Below are 13,726 nucleotides of genomic sequence, written 5' to 3' on the forward strand. Positions count from 1 at the left end.
CAGGTGATCAGTATCGACTCCAATCAAGCCAGAGAGAGTTTAATGTTCAGCTGAAATAAGACAGCAAGTACCAAATTACTGACTGCTACAGGTTTTTACCTCACATTTATATAATTTATTTATTATTTATATATATGAAATTCCATTACACTGATGACGGCTTCTAGCTGAAACATATTTATGTGTTCCTAAATATTAATTGGATCAGGTTAGATGTACAAAATATGTTAACATCCAATAAATACAGTTGTTTCTCATTCAGCCAGCATAGGAAGACATCTGGGCATTAAACTTGAGTCAATGAGTCACATGATCATAAAAAATATTCACAAAAAATAGAATAAGCACCAGAATCGATTAAAAAAAAGTTAATTAGCCAAACTTTACACAACTTAAACCTAAAATACCATAAAATATCAATAACAATGAAATGTAATAATCAGATCAACCCGATGTTCATAATTCTTAATCTCTCTTTATTGCATTAGAACATACATTTCTCATATATATCTATATATATATTTTATAAATGTGAATTTGTACACTACAATCTTTTATTGTAACATGTTAGAAAATACTCGTAACGCTCCAAAAACATAGCACTAAAAACAGTTACCAAACAATGATTATTACATTTCCTCGTTTTGTTTTGGCCACCAAGAACAGAATAACAAGATGGCGGAGATGAAACTGTCGGATCAGGAGAGGAGGGGACCACGGTGGGACACGATCGATCAGGGCCGTTGTGTTTTGTTTTGTTTTTCTTTTTTGTGGCGGCCATTTTCTAACCAAACGTACGGGGGAAGAGGAGACGGGGGGTCTATCACAACAAGGTACAGAGAGGAGGCGACGGACATGTGAGGAGAATCAAACAAAGCCAGATGGGAAATATCTAAATGATGGACGAACAGAAAGGTGAAGGGCCGGATCACACAGGACGGCGCTCACTGTTTTCACTTGCTGGGCTGAGGAACATTTAATCAAAGGTTGTTGTTCTCAGGCCACAATCTCACACAAACCGATTAAATGCTCCCTGTGTGTCTGACGTAGGAAGCTGAATATTTAGCCTGATCCTCCCAGGAGTTGTTGTTGCTGAATGTGACAGTTAAAGGGTTTCGTTTCACACGTCAACAACTGCTGAAACAAACATTAACAACCAGTATTTTGGGATTTTTTTTGTTTGTGTCTAGCATAAAGAGAGTGTGCAGCGTGCCATCCTGGGTGATCGGGCCCAAAGGCAACCATGTTCAGTAGTTTGTAAGTGACCCTTGGATTGTTGCACCAGCTGTTTGTAAGTACAGACGACTAAAAACAGGACAGACCTAAATAATATTCATTGGTACTAAATTTTATACACCCAGTAACTGCCAGGTGCAACAGTTACACACTGTTAGCTAACTGAACTAGTTACCTGATGGCACAATTAAGTGTTTTTAAAGTTAACATCATTAGTTATTATTTAATGTGACTTTAAACTGCAAAACTAAATTAATCCTGCACTAAATGATTGATGGCCTCTTGAAATTGTATTTTTTTGTTATGTTAAAGCTCATTCTGCACAGTAAATTCCTGATTTAATGGTTAAATGCTTTTGATTGCCAACCAATTTCCACATTCCTACTAGTTGAGACGTTTTGCAACTCAATTGTGGTAAATCACACGCTGTGAAAGATTCACAAAGAGCTGGTGCAACTCAATCCAGATGTCCAGCAGAGGAATGGGATGTAGTTAAACAAACCAACAGGGCGAGTAGCAGCTTTTTTCTTTCTTTTTTTTTTTCCCCAAACAAGAGTGCAGCGACGTTTGGTTGTATCACAGAAGACACAGCAAGCAAAGTGGAGATAGAGACCAGCTGGAGACAGAAGTGACAGTCTAGCAGAGAGATATCAGGAAATCAGGGCACAGTACAACCACACACACACACACACACACACACGCACGCACACACGCACGCACGCACACACACGCACACACAGGTTTCTAAACTAGCTTCACAGTCACGGCACTGCAGGGAGGCGAGTGGACAAGCTCGAGGAACAAAACACTGAATGTGGCAAAGAGGGGATGTGAGGCAACAGGGGAAAAAAAATTAAAAATCCTGTTTTGTTTTGCAGATTCGGGAACAGGGAGACGCCAAACACTGAGTAACGTAACGGAATGATTGTCCTCTTGAACACACCTCCCCTCCCCTCCTCTCCTCCAGCACACTATCCTGACCCTCCTCCTCTCTCGTCCCCCCGACGTTTGTTGTTAGTTTTACTTTTCAGGGATTTCCTCTCACATGTCACACACACACACACTCACACACACACAGAAAACCCTGTGACCATAAAGGACATTTATATACACATGTACACACACTCGCTCACACACACACACAACACGCACGTACACAACAGATAGACACATTTTGACCCAATAATACGGCTGACTGGTTTGTTAACAGGAAGCAGAGGATTGGATAGTGCACGTGTTGATTATAGCAGATCTCAGCTGATTGGCCGAGCGCACAGACACAGCAGTCTGTTATTGATATGACAATCAGTGCTACAGTGGCACAATACAACTGCACTGGTACAAAAATCAATATCAACTATTGCAGTTTTTTTTAAATTGAGACTGTTTTTCCCTCCACTGTTAGTCCAAGAGGTGTTTTCAGATAAACTCTGAGTCTCTAGTCTTTGAAGAAAACAACATTTTAGGGCTCAAACGAGAAATCAATCAGTCGTTTGACAGAAAATAAAATCATTTATCAATCAAAATTGCTTAAAACATATCTGGTTCCAGGGTCTGGAAAGCGAAGATTTGCTGCGTTTTTTTTTAACAAATTGAATATGTTCAGGTTTTCACAATTTTCTGTCATTTTTGGGACCAAACAACTATAAAGAGAATGAAATCATTACTTGCAGCCCTAATAAAAACAGAACATTGAAGCATTTGCATCTCTTCCTCATTTCAGGCGCACTGTCGAACAGAAGGTTGCAGTCAGAAGTACCAACATTTAAGACATGTCATGTTTTACGTCCCTCCCCCTCCTCCCTTCTCTCCCCCTCTCCCTCAGTGAGCAGTATTGTGGAGTTATGTTAGGTTCCTAAGGCAGTATCACAGTACAGTCCATAGAGAAACAACAGCAGTACAGAATTACACTGGTCTGCCCAGAACCTTACATCCAGCTCAGGTGGGACACTGAAGGCGTCTGGATTTTCTATTTTCCATTTCTTTTTTTTTAAGCCTCCGGTTATTTGGTTTCCTTTTTTCCAAACTGGTGTGTTGTTGTTGTTTCCTGTTGTTACACGATAACCAAACATTCACATCAGGAAGCAACGAGGGGGAGAAAGATTCTGATGCAACTTAAAAAACGTTAAAATCTCTCTGAAAGCTCGTCTGTTGTGGCGCCCTGGTAGCTCAGCGGGGCACATAAGGCACATGCCAAGTTCTCGCGACATCACTGGTTTGAAACCGGCTCAGGACCACAGTCGCATATTTCTCGTCACCCCCCTGCTATCACACTCCACTGTGAACAACAGATGTTGTAAAGCCTGACACATCAACCCAAAGAATGCATAGACTCATTTATCGTAGCAAGGTGGCAAGCTTGAGAAGCCAACTAGTTAGTTAGGTCGACATTTTAATTGTTCAGTCGTTATCAAGCAAAAATGTCAAATATTTGTTGGTTCCAGCTTCTTAAATGTGAGTCTATTCTGCTTTGCATCCCTGTAAATTGAATGTCTTTGGGTTTTGGGGACTATTTGTTGGGAAAATGCGCAATATGAAGAAGTAACTTCAGGTTCTAGGACGTAGTTATTATTATTCTTTTATTTAAAAAAGACAAAACAATCATTTGAAAAGAAAATAGATTAGTTTGTTAAAAACAAGTTATATCACAGATTCATCTGTGCTTTGCATCAGCCGTCAGTTTACTGAGTTAGTAGTTCAGATTTCTGAACTCTTATTTAACTTAAAAAACGTTTCCCATCGTGTTAAAACGGGACCTGCTGACGTCGTGTCTGTTGTCGGACCACAGTGGAGTGTGAAGTGAACCAAAAACACATTTTTCTAACAACAAACATGTACAGAGCTGCTTCTGGACGTGACGTGAGGCCGAAGTCTCCCGCTTCTTTTCACAACTTTCTCGAGGCCTCCAGTAAATTCAGTGGCACAACTCTCAGATATAGGGTTCTGGGCCAGAGCTGGGCCGGGAACCGCCCGGCAGGATGTGGGTTGGTTCTGGCACCGAGGTAGCCAATTTCTGATTGGTTGGTAAAAACCGGCGGCGGGGCAGCGCAGACGGCTCCGTTTGTCCATTTTTCTTTTTGTTGAGATGAAGGAGGTTTAACTATACACTATGAATATCAGACAGTTACCTATAACTAACAAGTGACAACGACTGGAGCCGCTGCAGCCTCCGGGAGTGCCAGAACCAGCCCAGATGTCTCTGGTTTCGGTGATATTGTAGTGCGGTAGTGTGGTCTATAGTACAGTAGCATCAACACAATGGTCCAAGAGACAGATCAGATAGAAGATATCATACAGATGGTCCAATACAGTTATAGTACAACATCTATACATCAACTATACATTGTGCGTTTTTTTTTTTCCTTTGTTATATTTTCAAGGGGTGTCAGGGGTTAGACTTGGTCACCATTACATCACTGCTGTAAGACGGGGAGGGGGTTGGAATAGTGATGGGCAGAGCCGTAGATAAACAGTGTTCGATCATCGTGGTCTCCCAGTTCCACCAGTGTGAGCTGCAATCCTGCGACTTGGCAACTGGTGTAGAGGACCAACAGAGGATGTGAGCTGAGTGGCAGTGACAGAGTAATAGTTATAAAGCAGGTGAGTTCATGTTTAATAGTTTGGAGGTAGAGTTTGGGAGAATATTCAGGATGGAGGACATCTGTAATCTTAATCCTGTGTGTTTAAACAGCTGTGAGTTTGGTTACACTGACGTTTTTAAAGTGATGACAGTTCAGCCACAAACCATCTTTGAGTTGATCCAAATGAGCCGCGAATGTGTATTTATGCCTGCGACACACACAAACAACTCCAAACTATATTATTAATGTGGCTGCTGAAGCACAGACCTCTGGAGTTACACAGAGCCTTGACATCATATTCAGGGGATAATGTCAGAAAATATGAGTAAAATACAGACTGTGCATGTCCCACAAACATCAGCTGGTCACCTCTACAAGACTTGAAGTTCCCTGTAACAGTAGTCTGGTACAGACGGGGCTTTAGTGTCATTTTTCAATCCCAAAATTATACAAAAGAAAAATCCTAAATAACAAGTCGTAGTTTTACTCCAAGGACAAAACCAGCCCCAGGCTCAGTCACTTATGTCCAAATCTGACTTTAACAGATCTGAAAAATGTTCTCTGTTTTGTAGATGACTGAACCTTTGAAGCGGCTTCCTACCGACCTCATCACCTTGATATTTAGTCTTTTTTTAACCGTTATATTTGTAATTTTTTGCATTGTGCTTGTGGTTTTGTTGTATCAGAGCAATCTTGGACACTCGCTTTCTGCTCACACACTCTGTCAGGAAAAACGCAGCAGCAAGAAGCCGCCACAGTCCAACATGAACTGACTGTTTATCTATGGCTCTGGTTTCCAAACAGGTTTTCTGGGGGAAAAAGGGCGCAGGAGTTTCGGGTTAAAGGTTCTGTTTCAGGGGGTTAGGACACTGAGGACTTGAAGGGTTAAAGGGTTCTGGGTAAAAGGACTAAAGGGGTTACAATACTAAGAGGTTTCAGGAGTCTGGATGATGAGTTGTCAAGGTTTACAGTGATGAGAGATTTTACTGAGATACAGGATTTGAGAGATTTATGGGTGAAGAGGACACGGTTAGTATGAGTCTTATGGGTCGGTAGTGTTAGGATATGACTGTAGCCTCCGTAACTATAGCAGGGTCCTCTATGTCTGCTTTACTTTGAACCATCCGCAGCTCCAGCTGGGGCGGACTGGGCCTCCGACCGGGTCCTGCTAACTCTGAGAGACAGAGAGAGAGACGGGGTGGGTTGAGGGGTGGGCGGGTAGAAATGCAGAAATCAATAAAGATAAGCAATTATTTTAAATATAAAAGCCAGTTATCATCTTCAGAGCTGCATGACAGTAGCAACAAACAAGACCTGCTGAATGTTTTTACAGGCTGCTGAAGGCGATGAGCTACAGCTCTTAACTTTAACATCTTAAATTCTGGAAGGTACAGAATTCACAGATGTGTGAAGGTCGTCAAGTGTTTTCTCTCCACTGTAAAAGAAAACACAAAACACTGAACGTCTGCAAGCGGAGCAGCGAGAAGTGTCTTCATCCTTTCCTCTCCTGTGGGTGGTGAAGGCTGACATGTGAAGGCCCGGCCTGATAATCTGCTCTCCCTCTGAGGGACTTACAAGACGAGTCCATCAGGGCTGCTTTGCATCTAAAAATATAACTCTCACAGAGTTCACAGTTGTGATTGCCATCAAATTTACGGGGCAAAAATAGATTTTAAGGAGGCGTCATGAAGAGTACGCAGGAAGGAAACTGTGTTTTTATTTGTTGGTTCACTGATTTTATTTCCCTGCTCATCGTGGCAGGTGGGGACAGAAAAGCTTGTTTATAGATGGAGGTGCTCCATCAGTCACTGTGGATATTCTTAATAATATTACAGCACGCAGACGGCAGGAGACTTGTGTGATTTGAATGTCTATCACAGGAGATTAGACCTTAGGCGGCACCAGATTATAAAAAAAAACATGATTTAGAGGTTTTAATGTAAGCTGTAAATATGTTTTAAGCATTTAACCCATCATACAATCAGCAAACCCACAGTGTTAAGATGAATATGTGATTCTTGACATCAAATTTGTGATTAAACTGCAACATAAGTTATATTTTAGCTCGCCTGTTGATTTTCATTGTGTTTTTTTGTCACCGGGATGAAATAACAAGATAGTTTTGATTTTTTCTTACCGTGAGCGTACGAAATGGTCCTCTGGATAACATGATGCATCACTGAAAAAGTCTTCTCACAGGCCGTCTGACAGAAAGAGCGAGAAGAGTGAGAGATTATGTTTTATGACCCGGCATATATGAGCATCTTTGTCTGTTGGTCACTGGGAGACAATAAGACTCTGAGTTGATAGAAAACCATTTTCATGTCTAATGCTGCAATGATGATATCAGAAAAATTGAAGATTGAATTACAAATCTTCCCTCTCTGCTGTAATTTGAAAATGTGTGTGTGCACCACGGCCTGGTGAGTGTAATCTAATCCTCTGTCACTAATGTTTGTAACATGATGAGTGTTTAGGATTTATTGGCGCTCATGTTGTGAGTTTGTAATCGTGACTGTGACGGGGAGCTCTGGTGTGTTTGTACCTTTAGGTCGTTGGGGTAGTGGTGTGTCCACGCTAGCAGCATAGCAGCAAACAAGTCTCCAGTTCCTACGAAGACGGCGTCCACTTTGGGAACTTCTATTCGAACTCTCTGTGTCGTCCTGCTGCCGTCGGGACGAACTGAACAGACACACACACAAGACATGCTGAAGGGTTCATTTTGGTTGGTTAGTCTCATGAATATAAACATACAGACGATGCATTTGCACTCAAATTCATCCATATGTCGCCTACCATGGCGCTGACTGCCCAGCGACACGAGGAAGCGGTCTCCCAGTCTGGAGGGCAGATCAGAGGAGGTGATGACCACTGTGTCTGGGCCCATAGCATGGAGGAGGTCCATCACCTACAGAGAGTCAGTGAGTGAGATACTGAGGCTTGTACTTATTTAATCAGCAGGAAGCTTAGAAAGCAAAGAAAAACCAAGAAATGTTAGACGACAAACTGCAATTCAACAGTTTATTCTCTCATTAAAGAAATGATTCAAGAATGGAGAGAAAGATTAGATAGTGAGTGATTTATTACCTCCACAGCATCTTTCTCTGTGCTGATGTTTTTCCCCGTCAATAATCTACAACACGAGGAAACAAAGAACCATTATGTCGACAGCATCAAAACAAAAACACTGCAAATAAAGTTATTACATGCAGAAAGTCTGCAGACTTTATTTGAATCAAAGCAAAGGATCTTTGGAGACAAGGTCGTTTCGCTGTGCAGAGCTCAGGCAGGGACGCTGGCTTTCTCCACTGTGTCCCGTGACTCTGCGTCAGAACAAAGATCGTAGAATGACTCCATGATTTTAAAAATAGATGTCAGGAGAAACACTGTTGTCTTGTAGCCTGAATCCAAACCTTCATATTCCAGACTGTAATCCTGCTTTTCTCCAGTAGAGTAGAGAGATGAACAAGATAGTTTTGTTCTTCTGAGTCTCAGCATTTGCTTCCTACGAGCCTGTTAGTGGGTATTTAATAAAAATTATTGAAGGCGGAACAGTAAACCCCTTCAAAAAGGTAAAATCCAAAGTGGACAAAAAACCCCTTAAATCACTTTCAGCAGACACGCTGAAGCACCACTAGGTGGAGCAACTTGACAGTGGAGTTGAAGCGATGACTGAGTGGAGACACAGTTATCTGTTAAACTGTGGCTTAATGTGTCTGTCTCTCATAAATGCAGCCATTTAGTCAAGTCATTGTAAATCTAAACAAGACAGCAGCCTACAGAAAATGTAGGAAACCTCTTTTATCTGCGTGTTTGGATCATTACAGTGTCATATAAACCAAACAAGAGATGCTGAGATCTCAAAACCCTGAAATCAACCTCCATCTTCCTTCGCTTCGTCGTGTGTTTCTACGCATCCAGTATTTTTCCATTTGGTGCAACTTTGCAGCCGTACGAATCAAACTGTGTAAATGAGATTAGAGCTTTGTACATCACGGTTTTAAAAGGGTGAAACAGGGAAGATAAGAGGGGAGCTCGGGCATACTTTCACTTAATTCGCTCCCAAATTTCTGGAACCACAAAATGAGGGTATTAGATAACAGCATGAGTGGCATTACATAAAGATTCAGAGTCCAGTGAAGCTTCACTACTCACACAGTTAGAAACTCAGGAGGTGTAGCTGATGTAAATATAGATTATTTACATTTAAATAGAATTTACGAGTTGTATCTGTAAATAAATCTTTATATATGAGAAAGAAACTTGTTACTCACTCAGCCTCAAACTGGTTGGGAGTTATGATGTCGGCAACAGGAACCACCTTGTTCTTGTAGACCGGGTAAAGATTCTGAGGGACGTACTGCAGAGCGAGAACACAAACAGTTCAGTAAAAAGGAAGAACTACACACACATCAGTGAGTCGATTTAATGCTTCTTTCTCATCTTTGTTTTCATGGTTTCGAATTATGAGAAATTAACTGACACAATATGATTTTAACCCCTGAAAAATCTGCACAATGTCATATACACACACACACGCAGACTGAGTCACTGTGTATATTTAATTCTGTCAGATCACAATAATCCATCTGTCAGTGAGAAACAAGCCTTGTAACACTCCCCCAGAGCACCGACACTAAAACACACACACACACACACTCATATGGTGTACATACAGATACAAACACACACAGGGATGAACACAAAATCCCTCCCACACACATTAAAAAGGCACAGAAATCCTGCCTGCACATCTATCTAATAACACAGCTGTACATACAGCACACAGAGGGACTCGTCTCACCATAGATCCGTGATCACCGAGGACGGGGTCACACACTGAAACGACAAAAACACATTCAGAGTCGGAGCTTCTAAAACAAACACGTTACATGAGCGCTGCAGTGATGGGAAACTGGATTTGTAAACATTTCATTTTTAAAAGTCTACATTTTGTGTCTAACAGGCCTCACCAGCGCCGCTCAGAGGCTGTGAGTGTGCGTTCACACAGTGCCGGGGGGAGCGACCAACACTCTAATGGTTTTTCTATTATTACACCCTCAGTTGTGGAGATTAAAATGAATGATTTGTCCTGAGGGTGGAGCGAGACTATAGGTCATGAGAGGTACGTTTCCTCATGCACTCACACAACTGGCCACAGAACACACGACACTGCAGCTGATGTTCTCACTGACAAAGAACATAAACCTGCAGGAAATAAGTTTTTGACCACAGCAATGATAAATTATCACCGTGTCTACTAACTCCTGAAGAAAATATCTACCACATGTGTTCATCAGCTAGTCGCTAACTTTGTCATCCTGCTGGGTGGTGACGGGCAGGTAGAGCAGGATTATCAGAGCTGAAAGAAACCGTCTGCCGTCACTGGAAACACAATAAGTGAGACTGAACCAGAAAAAGAAAAAGCTGTGTGCTGTAAAACCAAAACAAATAATCTGAAAGAGGCTAAAATGCTCCACAGGGCTGAAGATTCATATAACAACAACTCGTTGCAGCTCAAGGTTGATTTACACTCATATTTCAATATCAGTGTCGACGCCTGAGATTCTGTATCAGTACCAAAACAATGTATTAGGTTTTTTTTTCATCAATGCATCATTATTTTAAAGCTGTACAATCACCTGTTGTTTCAGGTCTTTTTCTAAATGCAGCACAAGATTGACACAATTCTGGTTTAAATCAGGAAAACACAGACACAGACATGAAGAGCTTCTTGTAACTTCTGCTGTCAGTGCCATCCTATTCCTCTTTTCATTATCAATCAAGTGGTGCCACCAGAAAGATAAACTACACTCTCTCATCACAACATGATACCTGCAATTAATGTCAAAACACAGATATCGAACCGTTTAAGAATATCTGGCGACACCCTGCAGACACACACAGACAGTACTACTAATAACATCGCCCTTTCTGTCCCCAACAAAAAGTATTTTGGGAAAACACAAACACATTATGCGTGTCAGCCCCCTGGTTCCTTATTATTTTGAACAGCGGCAGCAGGTCTTCACTACATGCACCAACTCAGTGTCTACAGGCCAAACGGCACCAGGCGTGATTTGAGTGAAACTGATTTGTGCAACATGAAATGAAAATCCTCCCGGCTAAAGAGAAAGAGAGCGAAGTCACGAGAGTCCAGCTCAGTGAAAAAACTGGATCTCCTCTGAATTTTACATCAGGCTACATGAAGCTACTTACTGTGAGAAACTAATGAGTTTCAAATGTTCAAAAGTTTCACATATTAACTGTTAATTTGATCCTGTTAGGGGATTTTGTTTCACTGTCCCACAGAAGACTTTATGTCATATTAAATCTCCAGTAATTCACATTTTTCTAATAACAAGTGATTTCATGTATTGTGGAAGGAGTCGCTCGACAGTTATAACCCGACTGTGCAGCTCAACAGTTTCTTTGTCTCTTTTAGCTCACAGCAACATCTGCTCTCATTCAGACAGCCTCCAGCAGCAGCAGGCAGTTTGATAAACTCACTGTTTACTAGCTGCCTCACACCCAACAGCAGACAGACGGCTCGTTAGTGAACATGACGGAGAGTTTAGCAGCTGAAGAGACCGATGAAAGTTTAGGGTTGGTGGTCAAAAGACAAACCTTTGTTTCTGGCAGGTCGTGTGATGCCTCAGTCGTATATTAAAGAAAGAAACAGCTCTGAAACCAACTTAAATAACAACTTCTTATGTTTCCTTCTAAAGTGTTCTCTTGTCTTAGAAGATTAAATAAAAACATGTGGTTACTCACCATACACCAGGTTGGGGTTGGCTCTCTTTAGCTCCTGAACAATGTCCACGACCATCTCCAAGAAGGACGTGTCTCTGGTGTACCCTGAACACAACACATTTTGTCTCCCTTTGTTTCTGTCGGTAGAGCAGCGCTGGTGTTCTGAAGGTGGCTGCTTTCCAATTACTTAAAAAAAGTACTGAATCTGCAGCAACGTGTGAAAATGGAGCGTTTCTACAAGTTTTCTTATATTTTCGGTTCGTTTGACAGGACAAAATCAATTTTTGCACAGAAGTACTGAATGTAAAACATATCGGATGGAGGAAGAGACTGAAATGAAAATTAAAAAACTCCAACTAAAGATGTTAAATGTCGGATTATTCACCTGTTAAAACATAGTCATACTGGTGCACGTTGTTCAATTTGATCCCCTCATAAAGAACATGGAGCTCATCTGCTGTCAACACCTGGCCTTTCCAATGGGAGTAACCTGGAGAGAGGAGAGGAGGAGAAAGGAGAGGAGAGGAGGAGGAGAGGAGAGGAGAGGAGAGGAGAGGAGAGGAGAGGAGAGGAGAGGAGAGGACAGGAGAGGAGAGGAGAGGAGAGTAGTAGAGAGGAGATGATAGGAGAGGAGGAGAGGAGGAGAGGAGAGGAGAGGAGAGGAGAGGAGGAGAGGAGGAGAGGAGGAGTGGAGAGGAGAGGAGAGGAGTTATTGTGCTCACCAAGTTGCTGACTCAAACCTTTTGCAATGATTTTTCCATTCAAGTGACACAATAACACACACACACACACACACACACACACACACACACACACACACACACACCATACAGTGTGTATGTGCCCTTTAAAACCCCCTATAGATGCTCACACACACATTAAAGCTCTCACACTCCTGTATACTGACCACATTTCTATTTAAATGCGATTAAACAAGTTCTACATTTCAGTTTAATTAAGCAAGTTGGACACTTCATTTCAGTTTGTGCATTAAGTAACAGCACAAAAACGTCCTCTGAGGAAAGTAGTAACAAGTTTCTTTACTTTTTCTACATATAAAACATAAAATGCACTTTTACTTAAACTTTCCCGGTTGAGTGTTTGACCTCTGGTTGCTTTAATGGTCTCGTGCACCAACACCTGCTCTGATTGTCTCGTGCCTGTTGGTTTCACAGTGTTTCACTGATCTACAGGTGGCTGTAACTCAACAACATGTGCAGCGACGTATGGAAACAGGCAGGATTTGTAAATGTTGTGTGAGGAAGGAGATGCATTCAACAGACTTAATACGTCCGACAGCAGAAAACATCCAATCCAAACTTCATCAGTCCATCTTTGCAGAACAAAGTTAAAGACACTGGAAACATTTTGTTTCGTCTCTTCTCTGCCAGCACGTGACCTCGGCTTGTACCCGAGTGATGTGAACTGAACAGCAAAAGGAAATGTTTGGACTGTGGCTCAGAACGAAGAAAACAAGCTGCGTGCGAACATGGACCTCTAAAGATTCACATGAAGTACACACACACACACACACACACACACACACACACACACACACACACACACACACACACACACACACACACACACACACACACACACAAACACACACAGGGAGCAGCAGGTCTTAGTGCAGCCTGCAGCCACAGCATCTGGTGAGCAGGTGACAGGTGGGAGTCTGAGGGAGGACGAGGACACAGACCCCTCGACCAACAAACACACCTACGTGTGTGTGTGTGTGTGTGTGTGTGTGTACTGTGTATGTGTGTATTTGTATATCTGTTAAGTACTGCGTGTACTGATATGGACGTACTCGTATGTGATGCGAATGCCAATGTAAGCATGCGTTGGTGCACGTCTGTCTGCGTATGACATGTTTGCTGCAGGCCGATGATGTCGCAGCTCCAGGTGAGTCACAGCCAGGTCACGTGGCAGGGGGTTCTGGTTGCTAAGCAACAAGCCGGGAGAAAGCCAAAGGGGCTAAGAAATAGAGATGAGCAGTCACAGCGCTGTGTGTGTGAGCGAGCGAGGGAGGGAGGGAGGGAGGGTGAAGGCAGGCCTACAGATAAGAGCTGTTTCTGTCGTCATCATTCGCTGCTGTCGCAAGTCACAACGTTTACCGCTGCGTCCTGTCGCTCGCTCTCTCTCGCTCCCCC

The 13,726-nt window shown here is 42.3% G+C and overlaps 1 protein-coding gene across 3 annotated transcripts in view; it reads right to left on the minus strand.

The window, feature by feature from the left end:
* Positions 1-13,726, minus strand: part of LOC119033893 (pyridoxal kinase-like) — a 26,316-nt gene continuing 12,590 nt past the window's right edge. For 2 of the 3 annotated variants that reach the window (XM_037124477.1, XM_037124479.1), the window contains 9 exons: positions 11,956-12,060; positions 11,592-11,675; positions 9,622-9,656; positions 9,092-9,177; positions 7,905-7,950; positions 7,614-7,725; positions 7,363-7,499; positions 6,955-7,021; positions 456-5,991 (listed from right to left, as the gene is read on the minus strand). In XM_037124477.1, the coding sequence (XP_036980372.1) occupies positions 5,876-5,991; positions 6,955-7,021; positions 7,363-7,499; positions 7,614-7,725; positions 7,905-7,950; positions 9,092-9,177; positions 9,622-9,656; positions 11,592-11,675; positions 11,956-12,060 (788 nt within the window). In that variant the 3' untranslated portion in view covers positions 456-5,875. Of the gene's footprint in view, positions 51-455; positions 5,992-6,954; positions 7,022-7,362; positions 7,500-7,613; positions 7,726-7,904; positions 7,951-9,091; positions 9,178-9,621; positions 9,657-11,591; positions 11,676-11,955; positions 12,061-13,726 lie in introns of those variants that run through there. The other variant, XM_037124478.1, reaches the window with a different exon arrangement.

The sequence above is a fragment of the Acanthopagrus latus genome, chromosome 15, assembly GCF_904848185.1.
Source record: "Acanthopagrus latus isolate v.2019 chromosome 15, fAcaLat1.1, whole genome shotgun sequence".
NCBI lineage: Eukaryota > Metazoa > Chordata > Actinopteri > Spariformes > Sparidae > Acanthopagrus > Acanthopagrus latus.